General features: G+C 37.7%; 1 protein-coding gene across 2 annotated transcripts in view; it reads right to left on the bottom strand.

The window, feature by feature from the left end:
* The window catches only part of LOC127568299 (ERI1 exoribonuclease 3-like), a 308,692-nt gene that overhangs the window by 163,091 nt on the left and 118,273 nt on the right, over nucleotides 1-27,328 (bottom strand). For both annotated transcript variants that reach the window (XM_052011886.1, XM_052011887.1), the window contains exon 7: nucleotides 18,343-18,442. In XM_052011886.1, coding sequence (XP_051867846.1) covers nucleotides 18,343-18,442 — 100 coding nt within the window. The remainder of the gene's footprint in view (nucleotides 1-18,342; nucleotides 18,443-27,328) is intronic.

Below are 27,328 nucleotides of genomic sequence, written 5' to 3'. Positions count from 1 at the left end.
TAAGTGAGCTTTTTCTTCCCCCTAAATGCAACATCAGTGAACTCTTAATTGAATAGTTCATATATAAAAAGGTAGGCAGAGTACTTTTCATTCATTTAACTCTCTATTCGGTTGAATTTCTGCATGAAATAGCCATCAAAATTGTTTTGATGAAAAAAGTGTGATGATTAAGAGATAATTGTTTAATGTGACAGGTTAATGGTCGGCTAAAACGATGCAGGAAAATGTACAGTATTTAATAGACGCTAAGTACAACCAACATTGCCCAACGCAAAGAGAAAGATCGGTTTTAAGTAATCACTTCTCAAACGCGTACAAGTAGAGTCATTCCACTTGACTTCATTTTGCTTTCTTCCTTCAGAGTTACATTTATAGAAAAATGCAGTCTGATTTCAAGGGGCTTCAGACAACAATTTTTGTAACATCAATGGCATGTTTTGAATTTAAAAAAAAATTTAATCCAGGACACCATAACTTGAAAAAAAGATGCACTTCATTGTTGGGAGTAAATTGTACCTGTTATGATTTATCTTTGCTTTTGTCAGTAAACTAACCTCTTGAAAAGGAGATCTTTTACAAGCTGGAGAGCTAATTTTAAAGAAATATACTAAAGAACACAATTAGTTCAACTATGACTAACATAGTACAGGGTATTAGAAAGTAAACATGATATTTGAACCGAAACATATTTACTGTAACTGGTCTGATTGTTTACAAATTCTTCAAGATCTAACTAGTTCTGAAAGTGAATGTGTCATGTGCTAGTATTAGTTGTTGTCAGTTAAGAATGATGCAGGCAGTTTTTCCCAGAAAATTGTGTTATCAAAAGGATAATAATTTGCAAAATATGTTTCCTGTGGCAAGGACTTGTCAGAACTATATATTCCTGTAAGCCAGGTTCCTTGCAAAGTCATGACAGACAAGTGTTATTAATTTGGATAGGGAATTGAATTAACCCTTTCTAGCTTAGGGGGCAGATTTTTGACACTGCACATAGAAATTGACAGCAATCAAATAAACTGCTTTTAAAGATTATTGTTGCTGTGCTTTATTACAGTGCAAAACATGCACAGTGATATACTCTATATATTTATAAGGAATTACTATTTAACACATTATGCTATAGAATTTCCACTATGGGCTGGCTCAGCAATCTGAACACAAATTATGCTTTCAATTGTGCTGTTTTTCCCAAGTTTGCATCATAACTCATAGGTACATATGCACAATCTTAAATGTAAAATCTTCCATGAACCAGTGCAGTCAAGCAGATTAACGGAACAAAATTATTCGTCTTTTCCCCCCATGCATTAACGATCACTTAAAGTTTCTATGTACACAGCTGCAATTCTATCAATACTGCTGAAGATAACAAAAACAAGCATTTATAATAAAATTATCCAGCCAACACTTATGAGTAAAGTGAAATTAGATCACTAAATCTGACGAATTTATTTACTACTTTCATTAGCATACATTGCACTAAGTCAATTTCTCGATCAACTAAATATATACTTTGACATTTAACAACATTTAATTGTTTAACAATTATCTCTTAACATTTATCATTGTAGATTTACCTAAAAAGAACATTTAAGTGTTTCCTCAGACAGTAGTAAACAAATGCAATTGCTGAAAAGTTGCCACATTCATAATTTCAGTTTGGAGCATGTGTATTTTTTTTGGAATAAGGCCATCGGCCAATACAATGTATTTCAAAGCTAGGATAAAAGGTACTGGATTCAAGTCAAACGTGCACTAAAAATTCTGCAAACTTTAAACTTGGTTTGGTCAACTTCAGATATCAATGCAACCAGCACAAACTATTTGATGCATTGGGTGAAAGTGAAAACAGGCAGGATTTCAAGCACTGGAGGGTATTTCAATAATAAATAATCTTTGTATAATAAACATGAATTTGAAATGTTGAGGCAAGGTTCCACCTAAACTTTGACATACAGTGGTATATTAATCTTAAACTATTTAACATCTCTCTTAAATTTTGTTTTGCATAATGAAAAGGGGAGCAAGAAAGGCTAGAAACAAAAGAATGACTGCAGGAGGATTGGCAGTAGATAGGCCGGAAGGGATGGCTAATAATTCAAGTTTACAGCACAACAGTATATTTACTCTGCATTCAGACAATTAGCAACATATGAGCCTAATAAAATCCTGGGATTATCTATTCTGATTTTGATTGGCAAAGCAAATCAAGGGAAGTACTAAATTTTTCAGTAGAGTACATCACCAATCAGACCATAAAGCTTAAACTAACTAAACTATGGCACAAATCTTTCCATTATTTAGTATTAAATTGGCAACCTCACGGTGAGAGACTGTAAGAACAGGTAGTATTCTACTCAGAGCTAATCACTAATCTGTGCAATTGGCAAAATACTAAAATAATCTCAACAGAATAATAACCAGGAGTTTCTTCAACAGGGAGGTAATTCACATCACATTGATGAAGATCACATTGGGGTAGGGTCAAGGTTACTGAAAATCAAAAACTGCAGATGTTGGAAATCTGAAATAAAAACAGAAAATGCTAGAAACACTCAGCAGGTCAGGCAACATTTGTGGTCTGGGACCCTTCATCAGAATTTCCAACATTTCTGTTCAAAAGATTAAATTGCACTGTTAACTATCACTAAGTGAAAAGCATCAGAGCCAAGCATACCCATTTCTCATCCAACTTCTCACAAACATAAGAATGCTTACATGCCCACCTGAGATCAATCATGCCAATCTTCAGAATTTTGTAAAATTAAAGGACATTTACAGTAATAAGCTAGCACAGGTATAGTATGTAATAATCCTGATTTTAACTCAGCTACTCACTTGGGCAACATTTGGGTTCTATGGAAAAATATATGGAAGAAGCACTGAAAGTAGAAAAGGCACAAAATATTCACTTAGTAGGCAACTTCAGTGCTCATGACCAACAGTTTCTCAGTGGCACCACCACTGACCAAGATGACTAAGCCCAGGAGGTTAGAACCGTCAGACTGGGTTTGCAGGAAGTGATGAGTAAACCAATATAACTTGACCTCACTCTCATCAATTTTCCTGCTATTGATGCATCAGTCCTGTCAGTATTGGTAGGAGTGACCACTGCATTGTCTTTGTAGAGAGAAAGTCCTATCTTCACAACAGTAAAGGGACACTCTGCACTATGTTGTATGGTACTTCTATTGTGATAGAGGGGAGATACTCAAAACACCCAGAGGAAACCTAAGCAGTCAAAGGGAGAATGTGTAAACTCCATACAGACAGCACTGGAGGTCAGGATTGAACCTGAATGCTAAAGCTGTCAGGCAGTAGCACTATTAACTGAGGGGAAAAAAATTCTCACCATCTACCCTATCAATGTCCCTCTTCCAAAGACAACAACTTCAACAACTGTGTAGTCGGGCAGAATTGCAAAGAAAGTGCGAAAGAAATTTTTTAGTCATCTTCAGTACTGAGTAGATGATCCATCATAGTTTCCTACTTATGCTTCCTTCATCACAGAAACTAATCTTCAGCCAATTTGATTCACTCCAAGTGATATCCAGAAATGTTTGACAGCAACTGATGCAGCAACAGCCGTTGGACAAAACATCCTAAAGTCACGGAGTCATACACTATTCAGCCCACTGCAGTCATGTAGACCAGTGGGGGCATCCATCCGTATTAATCTTGAAGTCTAGAGTTTGCCAGGTGTTTAGCTAAACTGTTCCAGTACAGTTAAAATATTAACACCTACACTAAGAAGGTGGAAAATTGCCCAGGTGTGTCCTGTGCAGAAAGGGCAGAACAAATCCTGTCCAGATCATTACCAGCTCCACCCCCCAACCCCACCTCAAGACTATGCTCTATTCTCAAGTTATGGAAGATGCCTTCAAAGGCATTATCAAGCAGCACTTACTTACTAATAACTGCTCACTGTGCTCAGTTTGGGCTTCCCAAGAATCACTCAGCTCCAGACTTTTTCTTGCATGTTTCAGTGAAAAGATCGACAATGACTTGGAGTTTGTTCTCTGAACAAGTGCATATAGAAGTGTTGTCTGCATACTGCAGCCCAATGATTAAATTTGGGGTGACATTGGAATTGCAGTGAAAGCGACATAGGTTGAACAGTTTCCCATCTGTTACACAGAGTAGCTCCATCCCAGCTGGAGGCAAGGTGCAGCAAGAAAGATGGAAAAAATATTGAGGCAATGATGCAGCCTTACTTAATGCTGTTCTTCACTGAGACTGGGTCTGTTATAGACCCAGTAGTTAAGATCAGGGCATTATGAAACAGATGCAAGATGAAGACAAACTTCATCTCACAAGCCAGGGACTTTGAGACATCACCATCAAGAACAGAGACAAATACAATTACAGTAACAACACAGTGATACCCTGCTATCTGCCACAGGGAAGTTCATCACTGGGGTGCTCTATTGCCTTCTTTCAGAGGGACAAAACTACTTGGCAATCATGTTGTGGATTATGCCCATCTGGAGACACAATGGACATGGTCTTCACCAATTGGCCATGCCAAAAGAAATGGCAGGGAGCAGCATCAACCACTAAACATGGCCTTTTTGGATCTTGCAAAAAACCCTTGACTCTGCCAAAGGTTTTTGTGAGGTCCAAGTACAATCTAGACCAATGACTGAATGGGAGTATCTTTCTAAAACAACAGCTTGCATATTTACCAGTAAAGTGAAAAAAAATACAAGGCACTTCACAAAGAGATGAGGAGAAATGAAATTTGATTTCAAATTTTGTACTTCAACTCTTTTCAAAGTTATAAAAATGCCACAACAGAAGAAATTTTGGAAGTCTCATCATTAAGAAATCACAATTACATTTTCACAGTGCTTTTGTCAGGTTTATACATTCACTGATTTATCCTCAGGTTACCTCTGGGTGTTAGATACTAAAGTATTGAGACTTAATAATATTAACAAACCAAAAGCAGCCCTCAATTGAGAAAAGAACAGATCAACTTGTCATGTATATATGGCTATTTAAAAAAAAACAAAAACACAGCAAATCCACAGGATTCCTAGAGGTAGCAGCTAAGGTAACTAGAAAATTTGTTTCTTCCAACTTTTCTGAATTGTTAGCATCTCAAAAAACAAAGGCATTTAATGTCATTATCATAATGCAGAATTGGAGTCTCAATTCTGATAAAGGCAAATCAAAATTTTGGTTCAATAAATTTTAGCAGTAACAAAACAATGACTAAATACACATTTTGTTTTCAAGTTTAAATTTAAGCCCTGGCTCAAATTTGAAGTTTCAAGTTACCATGTATTCATTAAACAAATCCTGAACACCGGATGTCTATTGTGTCCCTTTAGGAGGAAAGTACAGAAGGTTTCTTCGACTGCATACAATATCCACAATGAAACTGTTCTGTTGAAACATCTTAAGATGCAGAAAAACTTTCTAGAATAGGAGTTTTAACAATGAGGTAACCATATTGCCATGCATCAATATTGTAACCAAATCCATTCTTCAGAAATAGCTAACTAATTAAAAGCTGGTGGGTTCTAAATAATTAATCTCCTTAACTTGTATTGATTTGACACTTTTGTGGTGGGGGATTACTGCTACTAAATTAAACAGCTTCCTATAGTCACTGTACTTGAGGCAAATCTGAGACATATCAGTGAAACAAAATATACTTCAAAACTAAAAATATTGGCACTTTGAACATTTGATTAATTTTATGGTTTTGAAATTCAGAGCTTAAGGTGCCCTTGGAGAGAAGAAAAGGAAACAGCACAAGAGTAGCAATAAGTCTGGAAAAACATAGAATGAGTCATGGAAACTAGGACATATGGATATTAGAGATTGATATGGTTTTCTCCCAACATGTTTATTCTCTTCAATATCCATCATCTTTTTCTATCCCTTTCAAACCCTTGTAAAAAGGTATCCAATGTCCATATAGTATGTTGTCAAACAAGATAGCAAGATACAAGAAAGTGAACCAATTATTTCTTTAGTACTTTAAGTGTAACAATACTCTGCCTTCATCAAACTGCAACATATGTGTGTAATTTTCTGACTAGGTGCTCTTTATCTGTAGCGTATGCATGGCAGGAATTTAGATGTCAACTGAAATGGTTTGAAAATCATGGTTAGCAAATGCTTGAATTTGAGTTAGTGCCGTTGTTAAATGAGTCCAGCCAACAAAAAATTAAAACATCTATGTCACTTTTCCCACTAAAAAAGTTGGCACACTTGAAATTTAATTATTTGAATTGTTTTTTTGAAGCAGTTAAAATCAAGAATTATCCAATAACTATTTTATCTTTTAATACAAAGAAGGAAAGACAGAGACACATACAGTACCTAAACAATTAAAGCTCAGCTGAAACTATAATTTCAAAAAGTGTAGTATTCAAGTGGATATCCTATATGATTCAATAACATTTGTAGTCTAAATCAAATAGACAGGGGAATTGTTAAAACATTTCAGCAATTCAAGAACACCTTCAGAAATATGCTTCCAAATTTGAAGGATCAATATATTTCTAAAACCAACATTCTTAGATTAAATAAACATGTCCTCAAAGGTGGAAACAAAGCAACTAATGGTCAGTTGAGGAGAAAAAACAATATGCACAAATCCTGCAAGAGAAAGGGCTTACATAGTGAACACAAAGCAATAACAAAAGAACATAAATGTACACAGTATACTGTACTCCATGTGTAGTCTCACTATAGCCGTTTGTACTTGAAGAAATACATCCTTGTCCTTATACTCCAAATCCTTGGAATTAAAACTAATACATAATCTCTGATTCTTTGTTGTCCCCTGATGTTAATGTTCCGTGAATTGTGTAAGAGGACACAAGGATCTTTTTAATACCAACATTTATAGTTTTTGGATCTTTAAAAACATTTTTGCTTTTTCTTCAATCCCACCAAAGTGCACAATTTCATACTTTCCTTATTGTACCACATCCGCCATCTTCATCCCCAATCACTTAATTACTCTGTATCCCCATGCACCTTCCTTACACCTTACTCTCCCATCCTTTATTCCATCATCAGCAAACATGGATATACTACATTCCATCACTATATCTAAGTTATTGACATAAATTGTAAGGAGTTCGGGTCCAAAGTCTAACTTCTGCAGCATTTAATCAGTTACATCCCCAAAAAATGATCAGTTTATTCCTACTTTGTTTTCTGTCCATTAAGCAATCCGCAATCCATGCTAATAAATTATCCCCAATCCCAGGAGCCCTAATCTTTGTAAGAAATGCATGAGAGTAAATCTCATGAGTCCTAATCTTGGATAAGAAACTAGCTGAAGGGAAGAAAACAATGGGTATTTGTTAAAAGGATTTATGTCGGACAGGGGATGGGTAGGGAGAGTATTGAGTGGACTGCCTAAGGGCTCCATGCTGGTATTAAACAGAAACTGAATAAAGTGGTCAAGTCTGCAATTGATAACAAAGTGGGAATAAAATAAAACTGAAAAGTGAAATTATGGTGTGAGGTGGAGAAAATATGTAAATAGCACATAAATAACATCTGTAATTTAATGCAGACAAGTGTAAAATACCGGATTATCATAGAACAATACAGCACAATACAGGCCCTTCAGCCCACCATGTTGTGCTGTCCTTCAAACCACACCTAAGACTATCTAAACCCTTCCTCCCACATATCCCTCTATCTTAAATTCCTCCATATGCTTATCTAATAATCTCTTGAACTTGACCAACGTATCAGCCTCCACCACCACCCCAGGCAGCGCATTCCATGCACCAACCACTCTCTGGGTGAAAAACCTCCCTCTGACATCTCCCTTGAACTTCCCACCCATTACCTTAAAGCCATGTCCTCTTGTTTTGAGCATTGGTGCCCTGGGAAAGAGGCGCTGGCTGTCCACTCTATCTATTCCTCTTAATATCTTGTATACCTCTATCATGTCTCCTCTCATCCTCCTTCTCTCCAATGAGTAAAGCCCTAGCTTCTTTAGTCTCTCCTCATAATCCATACTCTCTAATCCAGGCAGCACCCTGGTAAATCTCCTCTGCACCCTTTCCAACACCTCCACATCCTTCCTATAATGAGGTGACCAGAACTGGACACAGTACTCTAAGTGTGGCCTAACCAGAGTTTTGTAAAGCTGCATCATCACTTCTTGGCTCTTAAACTTGATCCCACGACTTATGAAAGCTAACATCCCATAAGCTTTCTTAACTACCCTATCTACCTGTGAGGCGACTTTCAGTGATCTGTGGATATGAACCCCCAGATCCCTCTGCTCCTATACACTGCCCAGAATCCTGCCATGTACCTTGTACTCCACCTTGGAGTTTGTCCTTCCAAAGTGTACCACCTCACACTTCTCTGGATTGAACTTCATCTGCCACTTGTCAGCCCAGCTCTGCATCCTATCAATATCCCTCCGCAAGCTTCGACAGCCCTCCACACTATCCACAACACCACCGATCTTTGTGTCATCTGCAAACTTGCTAACCCCACCCTTCCACCCCCTCATCTAAGTCATTAATAAATATCACAAAAAGTAGAGGCCCCAGAACCGATCCCTGTGGGACACCACTAGTCACAGCCCTCCAATCTGAATGCACTCCCTCCACCACAACCCTCTGCTTTCTACAGGCAAGCCAATTCTGAATCCACATGGCCAAGCCTCCCTGGATCCCTTGGCCTCTGACCTTCTGAAGAAGCCTACCATGTTGAACCTTATCAAACGCCTTACTAAAATCCATGTAGACCACATCCACTGCGCTACCCTCATCGATCTTCCTGGTCACCTCCTCAAAGAACCCTATCAGGCTTGTGAGGCAAGATCTTCCCTTCACAAAGCCATGTTGGCTGTCCCTACTCATTCCATGATTCTCTAAATGCTCATAGATCCCATCTCTTAGAATCCTTCCTAACAGCTTACCCACCACAGACGTAAGGCTCACTGGTCTGTAATTCCCTGGACTATCCCTACTACCTTTTTTGAATAAGGGGACAACATTCGCCACCCTCCAATCCTCCAGAACCATCCCTGTGGACAAAAAGGACTCAAAGATCCTAACCAACGGTTCAGCAATCTCCTCCCTCGCCTCATGAAACAGCCTGGGGAATATTCCGTCAGGCCCCGGGGACTTGTCTGTCCTAATATTTTCTAACAACTCCAACACATCCTCTCTCTTGATATCTACATACTCTAGAACATTACCCTTACCAACCCTGTCCTCAGCATCATCAAGACCCCTCTCCTTGGTGAATACTGAAGAGAAGTATTCATTGAGAACCTCACCCACTTCCACAGCTTCCAGGCACATCCTCCCACCTTTGTCTTTAATCGGACCTATCTTTACCCTAGCCATCCTTCTGCTCTTCATGAACAAGAAAAAAGCCTTGGGATTCTCCTTAACCCTACTCGCCAAAGCCTTTTCATGTCTCCTTCTCACTTTCCTCAACCCTTTCTTAAGTTCCTTCCTTGCTACTCTATATTCCTCATGAGCCCTGTCTGATCCTTGCTGCTTACACCTTATGTATGCTGCCTTCCTCTTCCTAACTAGTTGTTCCACCTCTCTCGTCACCCACGGTTCCTTCACCCTGCCATTCTTTCTCTGCCTCACCGGGACAAATTTATCCCTAACATCCTGCAAAAGATCCCTGAACCTCGACCACATCTCCATAGTACATTTCCCTTCAAAAATGTCATCCCAATTTACACTCCCAAGTTCTTGTCTTATAGCCTCATAATTCACCTTTCCCCAATTAAATATCTTCCCGTCCTCTTTGCTCCTATCTCTGTTCATGACAATTCTAAAGGTTATGGAGCAATGGTCACTGTCCCCCAAATGCTCACCCACCGATAGATCTGTCACCTGTCCCGGTTCATTACCTAAAACTAGATCTAATATGGCATTCCCTCTAGTCAGCCTGTCAACATACTGTGACAGGAATCCGTCCTGGACACACTTAACAAACTCCGCCCCGTCAAAACCTTTGGCACTAAGTAGGTGCCAATCAATATTTCAAGGAAGTCATGTAGAATTCAAGGAAGGCAGGTAGAAAACATGGATACTGCATGAATGGTCTTCAAATAATTAACGTTGAAACTGAAAAGACCCAAAAGTGACTTGATATTAAATACTCCAGTCAATGTAGGACATTAAATATAAAGCCAAAAGGATGTGAAACCACATAGCCAGTGCAGTTGAATAAAAGAATAAATCTGTTGAAAGGTCATTGACTTGAAAGATTAACTCTGTTTTTCTCTCTCCACAGAAGCTACCTAACCTGCTGAGTATTTACAGCATTTTCTGTTTTAATTTGAACATTATGTAGTGCTCCGGTCAGGCCACAATTTCAATATGTCTGCAGTTCACTTATCCAGAGGGAAAACCTGACGTGCAATGCAGAAAATAGTCATGAAGCTAATTTTAGTTTGACTGTCGATAAAATACAAGAAAAAAAATGGTATTTTTGAGGATAAGAAATTGTTTCTAACATAATCTTGTAAAGTCATAAAAGGTCAACAGGAGTATCAATACTACTTTAAATTAAAATGTATGAGTTGAACAACAGAAAGTAGGTTCAAATAATTGAAAAACAATTTAAGGACTAATGCAGAGAGATTCTCCTCTATACAACCTGTGAAATAGACTACAATATAAAGCGATATGGTGATGTAGATTATATTACAGTAGTATAAATTATGTTATGAGACAAGTAATCCAAAGGAAACCAGACAGAGAAGCAAGCTTAAATCCCACTAGGGTCATTTGAGAATTTTGATTCTGTTAAAAAAAAACTGTAATTAAAACTGTCGCAAGTGATAACAAAGCTGTCAGACTCTGATAAAAATTCAACTGTTTATTAAGCTTCCTTAGCAGAAAACACAGTTGTCCACTCTGATCTATATTTCACTCTTGTCCATCATCATAGCAGTTGACTCTTAACTCCCCATTAAAGAGCCTGAGCAAGGCACCCAGATGTTCAGTACGGATAATAAACAATGGCCCCCTTTGAGAATAAATAAAAGTTGCCAAAGCATAAACAGTGAAATGGTTTGACAAAACAGCTGGATGTTACAGTGGATTGTTTCCTATCATCATTCTGGATGAATGAATTGCAAACGAGCCTTCCTTTACATGATAAATTTATGATCTTATGATTCTCATTAACTCTGAGCAAAATAACATTGGTAATTCAAACAGCAGTGATAATGTCAATGAATAGTCAGGCTCTCCCTTGTTGGACTTGGTCATTCCCTGGCACTTTTTTTAACGTGGGTTTTGCTTCCCACTTTATCAGCCCATGCCTGAATGTTATCTGGGTCTGACTGCATGCAGGCATGGACTGCTTCATTTGTTATTGAGTTACAAAAGGAATTGAACACTGTGCAATTATCTGCAAACATCCTTACTTCTAATCTTATAATGAAGCAGTTGAAGATGGTTGTGTGATGGATATTCACTTTCCAGGCCCCAAAAAGGCTTATTGCTAACTTTAGCATTTTAGCACAACAGCAGAAACCCCAAAAGGGTTTATTGCTAACATCAGCTTTTTAGCACAGCAACATCACCTGTCCAAAGGTCAAGAAGTGGTTGCTCATTAAGCTAAAATTCCATTTGCAAAAACAGCAGAAATTGTCCAAGGCTGGAGATGTTTGTTATTTGCTTAGTTAAACTTCTAACCAATATATCCTGCTCAGTCTCTTAACATAAACAAGAGAACAATGGGATCCACGTTTACTTAATTAAACACTCCAGTCACCCGGCCTAAAAATGTGGTTGAAAAAACATCACATGCCAATGATGTCAACTAAGTGAAAAAACAGTATAATTGTTAGAAAGCAGTCAGGGTTGGGGGAAATGACAGAGAGAAGGGGTAACAGAAAGAAAACCTAGAATTCATTCCCCAGCCTTTGGCTTGTGTGACAGACAACTTGTTCGTCTGCAACTTGTTGGTATGACTTTTTAGCTTTTAGAGTTGGATTTTCAAACAAAAATACTTTGTTAAGTTACAAGTCATTGTTAAGAATTACTTATTAGAATTAAATGTGTCTCACTTAAAACAAAATACTGTGCTTAAACCACTTTGTTAGCTGGAAGTATCTGCTCCTTGGTTGGGAGGAGGGACCCACCGCTCGAAATAGTGATTATTGACAGCTAGACCTTTCCGTAGAGACTAAGGTAGTGAAGTAAACTAGTCCTTGATGTGTCGGCTGATACAGTATAATCTCCCTGTAGTGAGGGTACTCACAGATACTTCTGCTAGATAGAACTTAGTCTTGACTTAAGTTTAGAGCTCTCGGAGGGTACACTCAATATCATCGCAGTTGGACCTGGGACACTGCTCTGAGGATTTCCCACAGTGATGTTCTGGATGATGGAGCTCCAACAACCACAATCATCTTTCTTTGTGCAGATATGACTCTAATCATTGTAATGTTTACCCCTTGATGACCATCGACCATTGTGATCAGAGTTCTCTGATGCCACACTCAGTTAAATGCTGCCATGAGTAATTCTCATCTCACTTCTGGAATTCAGCTCTTCGGTCTGTGTTTGGATCAAGACTGTGATGAGGTCTGAAGCTGAGTGGTCTTGGCAAAAAACCAAACTGGGATGTTGGTGAGCAGGTTATTGGTCGGTAAGAGTTGCTTGATTGCACTGCTGATGACACCTTCCATCACTTTGCTGATGAATGAAATTAGACTGATTGGGTAGTGATTTGCTTCATTGGATTTGAACTGCTTTTTGAGGACAGGACATAGTTGGACAATTTCTACATTGTCTGGTAGATGCCAATGTTGTAACTGTACTGGAACAGCTTGACTACAGATGCAGCTAGTTTTGGAGCACAGATTTTCTGTACTATAGTTAAGATGTTTTCCAGTCCGACATTTGGTCCGTTGGCCAAATATGGACTCATGGAGCGAATCAAATTGACTGAGAATCTCAGAAGGAAGCTGAGATGGATCATCAACTCAGCACTTCTGGATGAGTACTTTGGCTTTTTAATCAAACATTTCCTTGCTAGATCCTCTGACTGTTGAGGAAGTGACATTTATATGAACATATGAATTAGGAGCAGGAACAGATCACCTGGCCCCTTGAGTCTGCTCCACAGTTGAATAAGATCATGGTTGATCTAATTATAACCTCAACTCCACTTTCTCTTTTACTCATGGTAACCTTTCCCCTCCATTCTTATAAACATCTATCGAACGCTGCCTTAAAAATATTCACAGATTCCGTTTTCAACACCCTTTCAGGAAGACAGTTCCAAAGATTCACAACCCTCTGAGAGAAAAAAAGTCACTCATCTATCATTATTTCAAATAGTAACCCCTTTCTTCTATATTTTCTCAAAAGAGAAAACATTCTTTCTAAATTCAACCCTTCAATATCCCTAATTATCTTATTTGTTTCAATCAAGTTGCTTCTCACTCTTTTAAACTCCAATAAAAACAAGCCTTCTCTGTTCAAGCATTTTTCATAAGGTAACCCACCCATTCCAGATATCAGTCTAATAAACCTTCTCTAAACTGCTTCCAACGTATTAACATCTTTCCTTAAATAATGAGACAGTACTCCTGATGTGGTTTCAATAACACTCCGTATAACTAAAGGCCAAACATTTCTTTTTAAGCATTCAGTTCCCCACCAATAAACTACATTAGTTTTCCCAATAACTTGCTGTGCCAGCATACTAGCCTGTTGTAAATCATCCACTAGGACACACAGATCAGATCCCTATGCATCTCAGAGGTCTGCAATCTCCTGGCTTTTAGATAACGTTTCTTTCTTTACATGCTTCTTTTCTATTTTCCTTGACAAAATTTCACATTTTCTTATATTCTATTCCATCTGCCTGACTTTTGCCCACTCATTTAACCCATCTGCATCCCCTTCTAGCCTCCTTATGTCCGCTTTGCATCTTACAATGAACAATGATGCACTTCAACAAGAGAATCAAATGATGTACCCTTGACATTCAGCTGCACTACTGTTGCTCAGATCCCACCTGCTGGGTGTCACCATTGGCCAGAGGCTCAAGTGGACCAGCCACATAAATATTATGGCTTCAAGCAGTCAGATGCTCATCAACCTGTGGCAAGTGACTCATGCCCTGACATCCCAAAGCCTTTCTACGACCTACAAGTTGCAAGTCAGGAATGTGATGGAATATTCTCTACTTGCCTTGGGGAGTACAACACTGACAACACTCGAAGTTCAATACCATTCAAGACAAAGCACCTGCTTAATTGGTGTGCCATCCACCACCCTAAACCTTCATCCTCTTCACCATTTGAGTACTGCAGTCACAATGCACATCACAGAATCTAACGCCTGAGGCCAAGTTGCAGCAATCCAGCCACAATAAGTAAATGCATGGACTGAACTGGATTAAGTGCAAGAACATCAAGATAGTACCTGGGCAGAGGGAAGTTAACTGAGCATGGAGTGAACAGTAGGGGAACCAAAAACTGCGTTTGAAGAAACAGACCAGATACTATAATAGAGGCGATTCATAATAGAATACCACCTCAGTTGAATTGGTGGCAAAACGGGAGTCCTAACAGAGGCAATATGTTTTTAGTTTTAAACAAAAAGGGCCACTGTAGTTCGACAAAAGTGAGTCAGAAAATAAAAAAAAGCTGAGAAAGTCAGTTTTCTAACTTTCAATTTTGGGACAAGAAGATCAATCTGATGGGAACTCAATGGATTAAAAGAAGCTATTGAAAGATGTCAGAATTGCAGGGATTAAAAAGTAGCAGATAACAATACAATTGTAAAAATTTGATTTAATTATAACTTTTAGATCAATACTCCAACAACAAAGCTTCTTTAAATTGATTTCTCAGTGGTTTCGACATTGACACATTCAGTATCATTTTTTTTTACATGGAGATTGTGATTGATATGATCACTTTCTGCATAAATGAGTTCTTAATAGAAATTTGTTTGTTCAAACTATAATAAACCACCTCAGAAGCCTGTATATAATGGATGCATTTGAATTAGAAACTGCCGGAGGGCATCAGGAATAAGCTCCTAACACTTGGAACTGAGTCATGTTTAGCCTGAGATATGATGAAAAAAATTTTTTTCAATCACTGTGAAGACTTTTAAAGCCCTAAGAGTTAAAACCATGCAAGGAATTAAAGAAAGAGAACACTAAACCCTTTCAGAGCATATTATATGCTATGTTAACAAGAGTCACGGATATAATACAAACTGTAAATCTTTCTTGATCTTAAAAGTAAAACATCTGTACTTGTGAGCATTAGTGTATATTTTATAAATGCAGCAAAGAGTGAACTACACTAATTTAAACTGAACTTCACCTCTAAAATCAATTAAATGAAAGTTGCAAGAATGTAAGAATTTTATTTGAGAACCTTTTAATTTGCACTAGATGTTGGTGATCTGCAATCACCTTGGGTCAGGCACACGTTCAATTACAATAATGAGCCCATAACATAAGACATGGAATGTGCAGCATCAGTGAAAAATAATCAGACTGAATTTGCATGAGGAACAGAAGCCAGAATTCCATATTTGATTGGGATTCCAATATGAAACTGGCAAAAGATAAAGACTGCATGTTCATTGCCATTTGTCAGAATGTGGAAATTATATAGAGTTTGCTCATCCTTAAAAATAATTTTACTAAAATGAAGAGAATGTTAGTTGAAAACTCAAATGGTTAGTAAGTAAGTCTGCTGTAGAGTAAGAGTGTCAAAACATAAGTCCTGCAGAAAAGATGCCTCTAGTTGAGATGTGCCCTCCTCAAATGTGAATGTGAATCTCTTAGGAACTGCTCTAACAATCTGGAACAACCACACCTTTTAAATGCTGTGCTCCACTCGACGAACACACCCCTGGATAAGGCATTAAAAGATATATATACCAGGGAAGGATGTATCAGAAACAAAGTGGTTATGGTAGAAAATATTAATGTTCAATTAATTCCTGGAATGATACATTTTCCAACTGACAAGCGATAAAGTTATACCAGGTATAGTGATGAACAGCAAGGTTCAGTTAACAGTATGAGTGTAAGGGAACAGCTTATGAATAAGGATCACACTGTCATTGAATTTAGTATTAAGTTAAAGAGGTAGAAGCAAGAGTTACAAACAATGGTTCTAAATCTTGATGTTTCTTTTAAATTCATGTAGAATAGTCATGGAAAAGAACAAAAATAAAATTGAAGTTAAATGTACTAAATAGGAATAGGCCAGTTTTATTAGACTGTGAAAAGTCTTGGCAAAAATGGAACAGAAACAGCTATTTGAAGGTCTCGGAGCAATGAGTGGCATTTAAGGAGTTTCAATAAACTCAGCATGAACATGTGTTTTCATGAAGAAAAAGCACAGGACTGCCAAATCTAGAGCCCCTGGATGGCAGAGTGCATTAAGGTACGATAAGGAAAGAAAGGGACATTTATATCAGACACTATAAGCTTAAGACAGCAAGAAACCTAAAAGTATAGGAAGTGTAGAAGTGAAATTACAAGGGAAGTTAGGAAAGCAAAGAGAAGGTATATAAAAAAATATTGGTAAATGAAATCAGAGAAAATCCAAAGATGTTTTATAATTGCATGAAGAGCAAAACAATAACGAAGAGTAGGGCCTATTAGGAATCAATAAAGTAACCAGACTGCAGAGGAGGGGGAAGTGGGTAAGGTTCTGAATTAATATTTTATGACTGTCTTCACGAAAGGGAAGGATGTTGTTGATGTTGTTACAGTGGATATGTGTGAAACGTTAGATGGGATAAACATTGTAACACAGAAGTGCTAATGAGTTTAACATCTTTGAAAATGTATAAATCACCAGGCCCAAATGGAATATTTCCTGGGGTGTTAAAAGTTAGCAAGGGAGGAAAATGCAGAAGCTCTGACTACATTTTTTGAATTCTCCCCAGCCACAGGAATGGTGCCTAAGATTGGAGGACAGCTAGAGTTGTACCATAGTTTAAAAAGCGAGGAAGGACTAAAGCAACTAATTACAGGCCAGTTAATTTAACTTAAATGGTGAACAAATTATTGGAATTCATTCTAAACCTTCATTCAGAAAAATCAGGGACAGTGGATTTATTAAGGGAAGATCATGTCTAACTAACAATCTACCTTTTTGAGAAGGATAGTATGCTTGTTGTAGCCTTTGTAGGTTTTAGCAAGACCTTTGATAAAGTCCCGTATGGCAGGCTGTTCAAAAAGTAAAATAGCATGGAATCCTAGGAAGAGTGGCAAGTAGATCCATAATTAACCAGGTGGTTAAAAAGGCATACAGGATATTTCCAGTTATTAGCTGAGGCATACAAATTTAGTAATAGCTTGATACTACATACAGCTTACCATATTACAGAAAAGATATCATAGCACTAGAGAGGCTGAGCAGTTGATTTACGAGAATGTTGCAATGATTAGAAAATTTTGGTTCTGAGGAATGATTGGAACAGTGGAGGCTGAGGGGAAGACTTAATTGAGATGTATATGATTATAAAAAATGTGCTAAGGACTTGCTTCCCTTTGCAGAAGGATCTAAAACCAGGGACTAGTTATTGGCAGAAAGATTAGATGGGAGAATGAGGAATAGAAATTTCATCCAGAGGGTCATAGGGGTCTGGATCTCCGTGCCTCAAAGGATGACTGAGGCAGAAAATCTCATTATATTTGAAAAGTATTTAGTTATATACTTGAGCCGTGACCTGCTGGGCTGAAGGTTGGGATTAGGCTGGGTAGCTCCTTTTTTGACCAGCTCAGACACGATGGGCTGAATGGTTTCCTTCTCTGTCATAAATTTTCTATCTGCTAGGTAAACATCACAAAAAATAAAAGTAAATATTCATACCTTGCCACTGATACTTTATGAGAAAAGTTGTGCACAGATTTTTCAAGTTTTTGTAGTAAGAACAACAGAAAGGGAAATTAGGCAGGGTAAATAACAGTCAGCTGATTTGCTCTTATTGCATCCCTGCTGTAGTTGAATTTTACACCCACTGTATCTTATCACATGGCAGGAAAAGCAAAAATACCAATATCATGCAGGAGATGCTCCTTAGATTCTAAAGTACTCAAAGCATATCACATTTTTCTTGTGTAAGGCATTATCACAATGCAAAGTTTTAAATAGAATCTTAATTTCACTAAACTATTACAGCAATGCATGAACAACAACAAATTACTGAATTGTAGTTTGACTGTTATTTTGATTAAGACCAACTTCCTATATATTTATACTGTGTTTGAAGCGCAAATAATAACACGCACAAATGGGGTTTCCATCCACATTAGCCCATGATTACACTGATAGTTTTAGATGAATAGTAACATTAATTTACTCACCAATTCCACTATGTAGTTTCCCAATGTGTTGCAAATTCAACCCTTTGATCATGAATGGCAGTCCATTCTTTGGATAATTTCCCATGGCGAAGCTATATGCCTACAAAGGACAAAGAGAATGTAAAGAATTAGGGAAAAATAAAATACACTAGATGCTGGAAAACACCCAGAAGTTCAGGCAGTATCGAGATAGAAGAAAAGAACATACATCTTAGATTAATAAGCTTCCATCAGAATTGGAAGATAATAGAAATGAATACTATTTAAACAAATACAAAGCCAGGGTAAAAGTGGAAAGGAAATAACAAAGAAAATGGTCTGTGACATGAGTGGATGGCAGGAATGAATTAAAGGCAAAAGAAAACAATAACTAATACTTTTTCAAACATTCCTATGAAGTTATTTGGGTTGCACAAAATTGAGTACTTCATGCACTACACCCTTTTCCCTACTATCCATGATGTATATATAATGATTTTTTGTGAAAGTCATTATGTCTGCCTCTCATTAAAAACAATACCCACAAAATATAGTCTTTTGAATATAAAAGAAAGGGGATTAAGGGGACTTTGTTAAAGAAATTGATTGAAGCACGAGGAAATTTACAAATGAAGACACCAAACATGGAACTATGGGCAAGTGGCTTTAGTCAGGGACAAGATATCCATGGCAGAATATTAGATAGTGGAATTTATCGTCTGGAGGATAGGAGACAAACGGGGAAATGGTTTGATCCTGAAGGTGACAAAGGCACCCAAGAGATTTCAATTGTAGATATAAGGGAGAAGGAAGATTGGCAATTTCAAAGAACTGGAAATACAGTAGGTTAACTCTTTGTTGGCAATATGGTAAGATTTAAAAATCCACACTGGATCATACAGGATGGTAAAACTGCAAATGATTTCAATCAGGCTGAAACTCTGGCCAGAGAGAAAATTGGAATTATACCAGGGCACCACAGTTCATGGATGAAGCCATAGGTTATAGTTGCACTCCCACAAACACAAGTATATCATTCCCCAGGCTGGAAGACTAGTCCTGTACACAATATTTCAGGTGCAGTCTCACAAGGGCCCTATATAATTACATTACCATGAATGGAGAAAACAGTGCATTAAAGCATTGAAATGTTAACATTTTGTAATGTTGTCAGTAGTATGTGGCATCAGTTAATCATGTTTTGCTGCACTTTGCATCATGGCCTGAGCAGTAGTTATTTTTAATGGGGTGGTCCGCCATATTTTGCATTTTTGCTGCCTTCCTGAATCCCAAAAATTGCAATGATGATGAGCTCCCTTTATTATGTTTGGTAAGTAATTCCGGACTTGGACCTCACAACATGAAGGAACAGCAAATTACATCCAAACCATGATAACTTGCAACTTGGTGTGGAACTTTGAAGAGATAGTGATCTGAAATTTTGACAGCCTTTTCCTTCTGCATGATAGTAGTCACAGAAAGAATGTTAAAATGGAGACCTTAGCAGGCTGTCCAGTGCATCTGGCAGATTGTAGATATGGTAGCTACAGCATTAGAAGAGATACATATCGAGTCCAGTAGCAGAAATACTAATCAAGTGAATTCCTTTGAATTATTGCAATTATACTGAAGGGTTAATTGGTGGAAAGAGTTAATTGCTGTTATCAATTATGGAGAGCATTCCTGTATGGCTCACTCACAAGCAGTGGCAGGTAGATGATACCTGGCTAAAGGAAGACTCTGGATATGGTAACCACTGAAACCAGGTATTTCTTTGTATTATTTCTTTGAGTATGCCCTTTCCTGTCTCCTTCACCATTTAGCTGGGCATGTCTATCAGAGGATAACCCATACTAATCAGTAATAGGAGGAAAATAAATGCTGTTAGAATGAATTGCAAACTAATAACATCCATAGTTTCATACTATGTCATAATTCACAGTATTACAAACATCATCTGAACCAGCAAAGGTGTCATATTGTGATCAGACAAGACCAACTTAGAATTTTTTTTTAATGATGGTAATTTTATTCCATTTTCAGTGAGACTATTATTTGTAGGCATCATGAACTGAAATCCTGTTCTAGCACTTGATATGAGTTGCAGTGACATCAAGTTTTATTTCATTGAATGTAACAAAGGTATCAAATACTTTGTGAATAATATAAACCTTTATTTTCCCCCCTTAACAGTATATATTTCATATGATTCTTCAATTTGATAAGGTTCGAGTTTGAAAGCAGTTGCACAGATACATCAAGGGTGTAATTTTCATGCTTTTAGCTGAGATGAGTGCATTTAATTTTTTTAAGAAGCAAAACTGTTGCAGTCATCTGATCACTTCAGGGCTAAAGTTCTGGCAAAGAATCATGGTCATAAGCAGTCAGATATGCATCTTGTCATTTTGCTCAATGGTCAGAGAACATGCTAGCTCCAGGCAACTCCATGAATAAGACTACTAGTACTCCAGTATAAATGTCAGCAACATGTCTTACTGCATTCTGAGCAGCCACAGGGGATCTAGAATATAACACAAAGGCGGGGCGGGGGGGGGGGGAGGGTGGGTGGGCAGAATGCTTCAACATCTAGCTATACATTGTACTAAGATTTAATGGAAATTATGGTTTTTAAAACATTCTAAATTGGATACCTCAGCTTTTGTTTGATCTTACGTGTAGCATTCAGTAATTGATGCCTGTTAATAGAGCAGGGGACTGTAACTGATGGAGATATTTCTTTATGGGAAAGATTTTCTTAGACACCAATTGATTCCTGAAGTATTTAAATCAGTGCAGATTAGCTTTGTTTAATGGAGATAGCCTGATAAATGAGATGATTCTGTTTCCACCAGTGTATTCTGATTAACCAGCTTCAAATGAATCAATCACATCATGGTCATATAAAGCATATAAAGCACATGTTTGAGAATTACCATGCTTGCTTTATTGTGACATTGGGAGAGATAATCTTTGGAAATATACAAGGAAAACCTGGAGAACTTGCATTGTTAGGTTTTTTTTAGTTGCTGCCACAACTAATGCACTACAGTAAGATAAATAGGTACTTTTGTTATTTATTTATACGTGTCATTAACCAAAATAATGGTTTGGATTTGGCAGTAGTAATGACAGCTGTCATTACATCAGGAAACCGCCTGCAACTTCTGAATTCCCATGCATGCATTGTTTAACACAAAAATCCTGAGGATGCTGTTCGTGATTCAATTCTTCTCCAGAGGCTAGGTGGTTGCAGCTTTCTCCCAAGCAGACAAGAAATTAATTTGAAATGAATTTAAGCCAGTTAAAGGTTTGTGAAAAAAACCTTGAAAATCTTGTGTTTGGATCCATGAGATCCATGAAAAGTATTGCTTGTTAAACTATCAGGCTCTAACAGCATCATTTTGTATATGCACATTCTAATCCCCTCATACAAAAACTTCAAAATAATTTTATTTTAAAAAAGGATTCCTTATTTTCTTGCATTTTAATCATATTTCAACTCCCCAACCTTATGTATTTGTTCTTTTTTAGTATTCTATAGAATGTAAAAAGTTAACTAAAATAATTTAAAACAATTAAAAAAATGTTCCTTTTTGCTTTCTGCATTGCTATTTATTCTTTAATTTGATTATCTGCTGAGCCAGCTCAAAGGCATTAATGCTGCTGGATGCCTTGGACCTTACTGAATTGACACCTGACAGTAACAAGCATCAGAAAAGGATTGTTCTCACCACAGCGATCATAATAAACATATGGATCTATTCCCTGAAAGTAATCTAAACTCTAAAAGTAGAGTTTTTACAAGGATCTTATTTCAATTTTCATTTATGTCCATGATTACTCTTCAGCTCAGGTGAAGGAAGCCTCAAAGTGTAGTAAAGTAACAATGTGCATCAAGTGACAGACTGGGTTGGAATTTCTCAAGTTTAACAAATAAAGACCTGAAAAACACACCCAAAGACCTATTGGAAAATATTTTTCTTATTTCTTTTTAACATCAATAGAACTATAGATTGGCAATATATTTTACCATGACAACAATTCATTTAGCTTTAAGAATGCAGATTTCAAAGGGCAGATATTGTACACTGGTAAATTGGTTTATTATTGTCACATGTATTGAGGTACAATGAAAAATCTTTGTAATACATGCCATCCATACAGATCATTTCATTACAACAGTGCATTGAAGTAGTGCAAGGGAAAACAATAATAGAATGCAGAATACAGTGTTCCAGTTACAGACAAAATGCAGTACAGCCAGACAATGAGGTGCAAGGCCATCTTAGAGTCATAGAATTTAGATTTAAAAGAATAGAATGATTATAATAGAAGTAATGAATAAATATACAGAGAGCAGCTTGTAATGAGTCACCACACTCCAGCACCATTGATCTTCTATTAATGTTAATTAAAGTTATAGAAAACAAACCGCTTGCCACCATTTTGAATGAGGGTTGCTGCTTTAGATGCAGCAGCCGTGCTTGGCGTAATACTGATTACAGAGCAACCACAATTATTTGTTGATATGTAATAGATCTAACTGGAGTAACTTGAGTGAAAGAAAACACAGTATATTAAAAAAACTGGTAGCAATGGATGACTTTAAATGTGTAGGTATTATCCTCAGCACCAACTTACATGCAGGAAGTGAAAGCTAATGCATTTGTCTAATTTTTTTAAACACTTTAAAAATACTTTTAAAATTTCAAATACTTCCAATTTTGCCAAACAATAACTGAAAAAACACCCCTGAACTAAACAATTAGAACACAGAAAACCTACAGCACTATTCGGGCCCTTCAGTCCACAAAGCTGTGCTGAACATCTCCCTACCCTAGAAATTACTAGGTTTACCCATAGCCCTCTATTTTTCTTAGCTTCATGTACCTGTCCAAAAGTCTCTTAAAAGACCCTGTTGTATCCGCCTCCACCACCGTTGCTGGCAGCCCATTCCACGCACACCACTCTCTGAGTAAAAAACTTACCCCTGACAGCTCCTCTATACCTACTCCCCAACACCTTAAACCTAGGTCCTCTTGTGGCAACCATTCCAGCCCTGGGAAAAAGCCTCTGACTATCAACATGATCAATGCCTCTCATTATCTTATACACCTCTGTCAGGTCCCCCCTCATCCTCTGTCGCTCCAAGGAGAAAAGGCCGAGTTCCCTCAGCCTGCTTTCATAAGGCATGCTCCGCAATCCAGGCAGTATCCTTGTAGATCTCCTCTGCACCCTTTCTATGGCTTCCACATCCTTCCTGTAGTGAGGCAACCAGAAATGAGCACAGTACTCCAAGTGGGGTCTGACCAGGGTCCTATATAGCTGCAACATTACCTCTCGGCTCCTAAATTCAATTCCACGATTGATGAAGGACAATACACCGTAGCCTTCTTAACCGCAGAGTCAACCTGTGCAGCTGCTTTGAGCGTCCTATGTACTCGGACCCTGAGATCCCTCTGATCCTCCATACTGCCAAGAGTCTTACCATTAATACTATATTCTGCCATTACATTTGACCTACCAAAATGAACCACTTCACACTTATCTGGGTTGAACTGCATCTGCCACTTCTCAGCCCAGTCTTGCATCCTATCTATGTCCAGCTGTAACCTCTGACAGCCCTCCACACTATCCACAACACCTCCAATCTTTGTGTCATCAGCAAACTTACTCCCTCCACTTCCTCATCCAGGTTGTTTATAAAAATTACAAAGAGTAAGGGTCCCAGAACAGATCCCTGAGGTACACCACTGGTCACTGACCTCCATGCAGAATATGACCTGTCAACAACCACTCTTTGCCTTCTGCAGGCCAGCCATTTCTGGATCCACAAAGCAATGTCCCCTTGGATCCCATGGCTCCTTACTTTCTCAATAAGCCTTGCATGGGGTACCTTATCAAATTAGTTGTTTTCTCTTAAAAAAAACTAATTAATAAAGCAACACCAAGATCTGCCACTGTCAAACTCTAGTTAAAAGTTCTGGTGATTTCCTGCCAAAATTTACAAAGTTAATGAAACTTATGAGAAAAAAGATTGTGTGTTTCATTAACTGGTTGAGCACTAGGTATTGTGATTGTTTCATCCACCCAACACTATCAAAGAAAAGCTTAAACCATTATGGTGGCTGGACTTCATTGCCAATATGGCCAGAGTATGGATGTTACAAGTGCAGAAAGTGCACTCCAAAATTCAGGTAGGAAATCACCCAGTCCTAAAGGTAAACATTCTGATTCTGAGATGATCCTTTACAATTGAGTTGAATGGAGGTGGAGAGGGTATGGTGGGGGAGGTGACAATATGGCAGGGCAGTATGAATGTGTTGCTCAATAACCTGGAGGAAGCAGCAGGCCTACTAATGATGCATCCACACAAATAAAAGATTTCCCTTATGTTTGAAATGCACATTGCACCAGAGACCAGTGCTTGAGGTCTAAACTGTCGACACCCCTTATACTTGTTGCACAAATTGAAATTAAGAGAGCAATGCTGACCATCCACCTAATTCCTCAAAAGCTGAAATGGTTTGATGTCAGGTCAGTAATGAGTAAGACATGGTTTGGGGAAAAATAAATTCAATTCTCCTATTACCCCACTTTCCAGAATCAATGGAGCAGAAGCCATATTAAAATTACTCCCACATATTCAACTGATTCGGTCGCACAGAGAATATTTCACACATTTATTGATTTTCTTTAATTTTAAATCCATAAAATCACCTGAAAAAAATCTAATAGATAGAGATTTTGCAAAAGCTTTAAATGGGCAAAAATATCTATACCGTGACCATTTATATTTACATGTGTTAATTAGATCTAATTAAAAATCATTAAACCTTAACAATGTAACAATTAAACCCTTTATGGCTTCATAATGTTAAAGCCTACAGTTTATTGGGTAAAGTCCATTTTCAAATTAAACTAATTTGCATGCAAATTAATTGCAATATGTTATTATCATGAGAAAACAGAATGCTTTGACTGACAAAGATACGAAACAGGTTTTGAGAGTTACTAGCGGGGGATAAATACATTCCTGAAAAGTTTTCTGAAATTACAATGTCAAAATGTGGAACAGAGTTCAAAGCTGATATTGGGCAAAAGGGTGTCCAGCTTACGTAATGGAAGGATGGGCAGCATTCCTGTCTCAAGTAGGCAGTTGCCTCAGCAAGGACACACCAAATGTCCTTTGAATAAGATGCTTCACTATCCATCTGTATAGTACAAGGGTTGCACTAGTCATCACAAATTGCAATCTGTCGTTTAAGCATTCAAAATAAAACAGTATTTTTTTTAAGTAAACAGCTGAGCATAATTCAAACTTTGATGATAGCAGATTTTCACCAGTCATCCCAACAACATCCACTTAAGATTAAAAACTAAAATTATGCTGCAAGTAATCTGTAATAATCCATTTGCTTTGCACAGAACAAAATCATCTGATTATATTGTTCATTTGAAAAGAAAATGCTTCCACAAGTCATAGAGCTAGTAATTATTTTTATACATCTGGCTAAAGTCATAGGGAGCTGAACCATGTCAAAAGACAAATAGACATACATTATAAGAATATAGTACTCAAAATCTGTGGAGTAAATTAGACTACAAAAAATTACCTTAGATCAGCTATAATGTAATTTGCATATGCCATTAAGAGCCTAGCACTTTCAAAGTGCTCAACAATTTGTGATAATTCTTAAATAATGACTACAATTAAAGATGTAGAAAGTCTCCCCACAAATGCTCATGGTTCTTGATGTGCCTCAAGTGGTCAGAAGAGAACAATGTACAGGATTGTTCAAAATTTATTAAAAAGATCTGACAATAAATGGGTTGGACATGGCGGATAAACGACAGGGCTACAGTTTAATGAAAATAAACTGAGTGATGTCAGATGCTTAATAGGAAAAATGAGCTATGCTGGGACTGCCTCACAGGCTGTTTTTATTTCCAGTTATTTTCTCTTTTGTTTCATTTCACTTAATTTGTTTTGGTGGTGTTGGTTGGGCCTATTCTTCACTAGCTCAGGATGTCCAAAGTTTTACTGTAAAATTTGATACTTCTGAAGCACAGTCATTGCTCTTGTTTCTGAAGCACACAAGCTAATTTGTACACAGAAAGGTACCACAAAATGTGCTCATAAAATAACCAATTAATCTGCTTTAATGATGTTGGTTAAGCAAAAAATATTGGCTAGGACATTTAAAGAAGTTCTTGGTGACTTTTTATACCATCCTATGGGATCTTTGGTGTCCTCTTGAGGTTTAATAAAAAAAGCACCAATTTTAGCTGGATCATATCAAACTCTGGAGTTCACACACAATTCAATACTGGGGATCGGCAATAATCCGATCATGCAGCATCTACTGATTCAGATTATAGCTGTTGTAGAGTCAGACAGTGGTTCTGCAAAATCTTGTTGTTCCTATGCAGTCTAACCCTTATCTAGATGGAGCTCTGATCTCTCCACATGGAGCTTAAAGGAACAGCAATATGCCACTAGGGTGCATCTGAATGCCCCCAAACGACAGAGGGATGCCATTCATGAGCAGATAACTCTCCTTTAGAGTAGAGATTTGGGATGAAAGAATTACCTATCTTCTGCGAGAGCTGTGACATGCCATACACCACCTAACTACAAACGCATTCAATCCTCTTTTTAGTCTACATTGTAAGGAATGACTCCAAGAAGACTGAAGACTGCAGTGAATAGACATCTTTGAGTCAGAGTGAGAGCTGGCTCCACTCCAGGTCTGGAGGTTGAAATAGTGGATTACCAGTCTGGTTGCCAGCAGATCATTACACTGTTGTCTTCCTGGTCCCCTGAGGTGTCATCTGGTGTGCAGGATCAGGAAACTGATGTCATCCCTTATGAGGAAACCAAGCCATTTCTTACCCTATCCTCTTCAGTGGTGACATGCCATACATGTCTCACAGCTACCCCTTCCAGACTGCTCCCTTATTTGACCCTGGGCAGCAGTCTAAATGAAACTGGCCTAAGTCGGAC

The sequence above is a fragment of the Pristis pectinata genome, chromosome 3 (genome assembly GCF_009764475.1).
Source record: "Pristis pectinata isolate sPriPec2 chromosome 3, sPriPec2.1.pri, whole genome shotgun sequence".
In the NCBI taxonomy this organism is placed as follows: Eukaryota; Metazoa; Chordata; class Chondrichthyes; order Rhinopristiformes; family Pristidae; genus Pristis; species Pristis pectinata.
The sequence above is the reverse complement of the archived record's forward strand: the minus strand, read 5'-3'. Positions and strand labels throughout refer to the sequence as shown.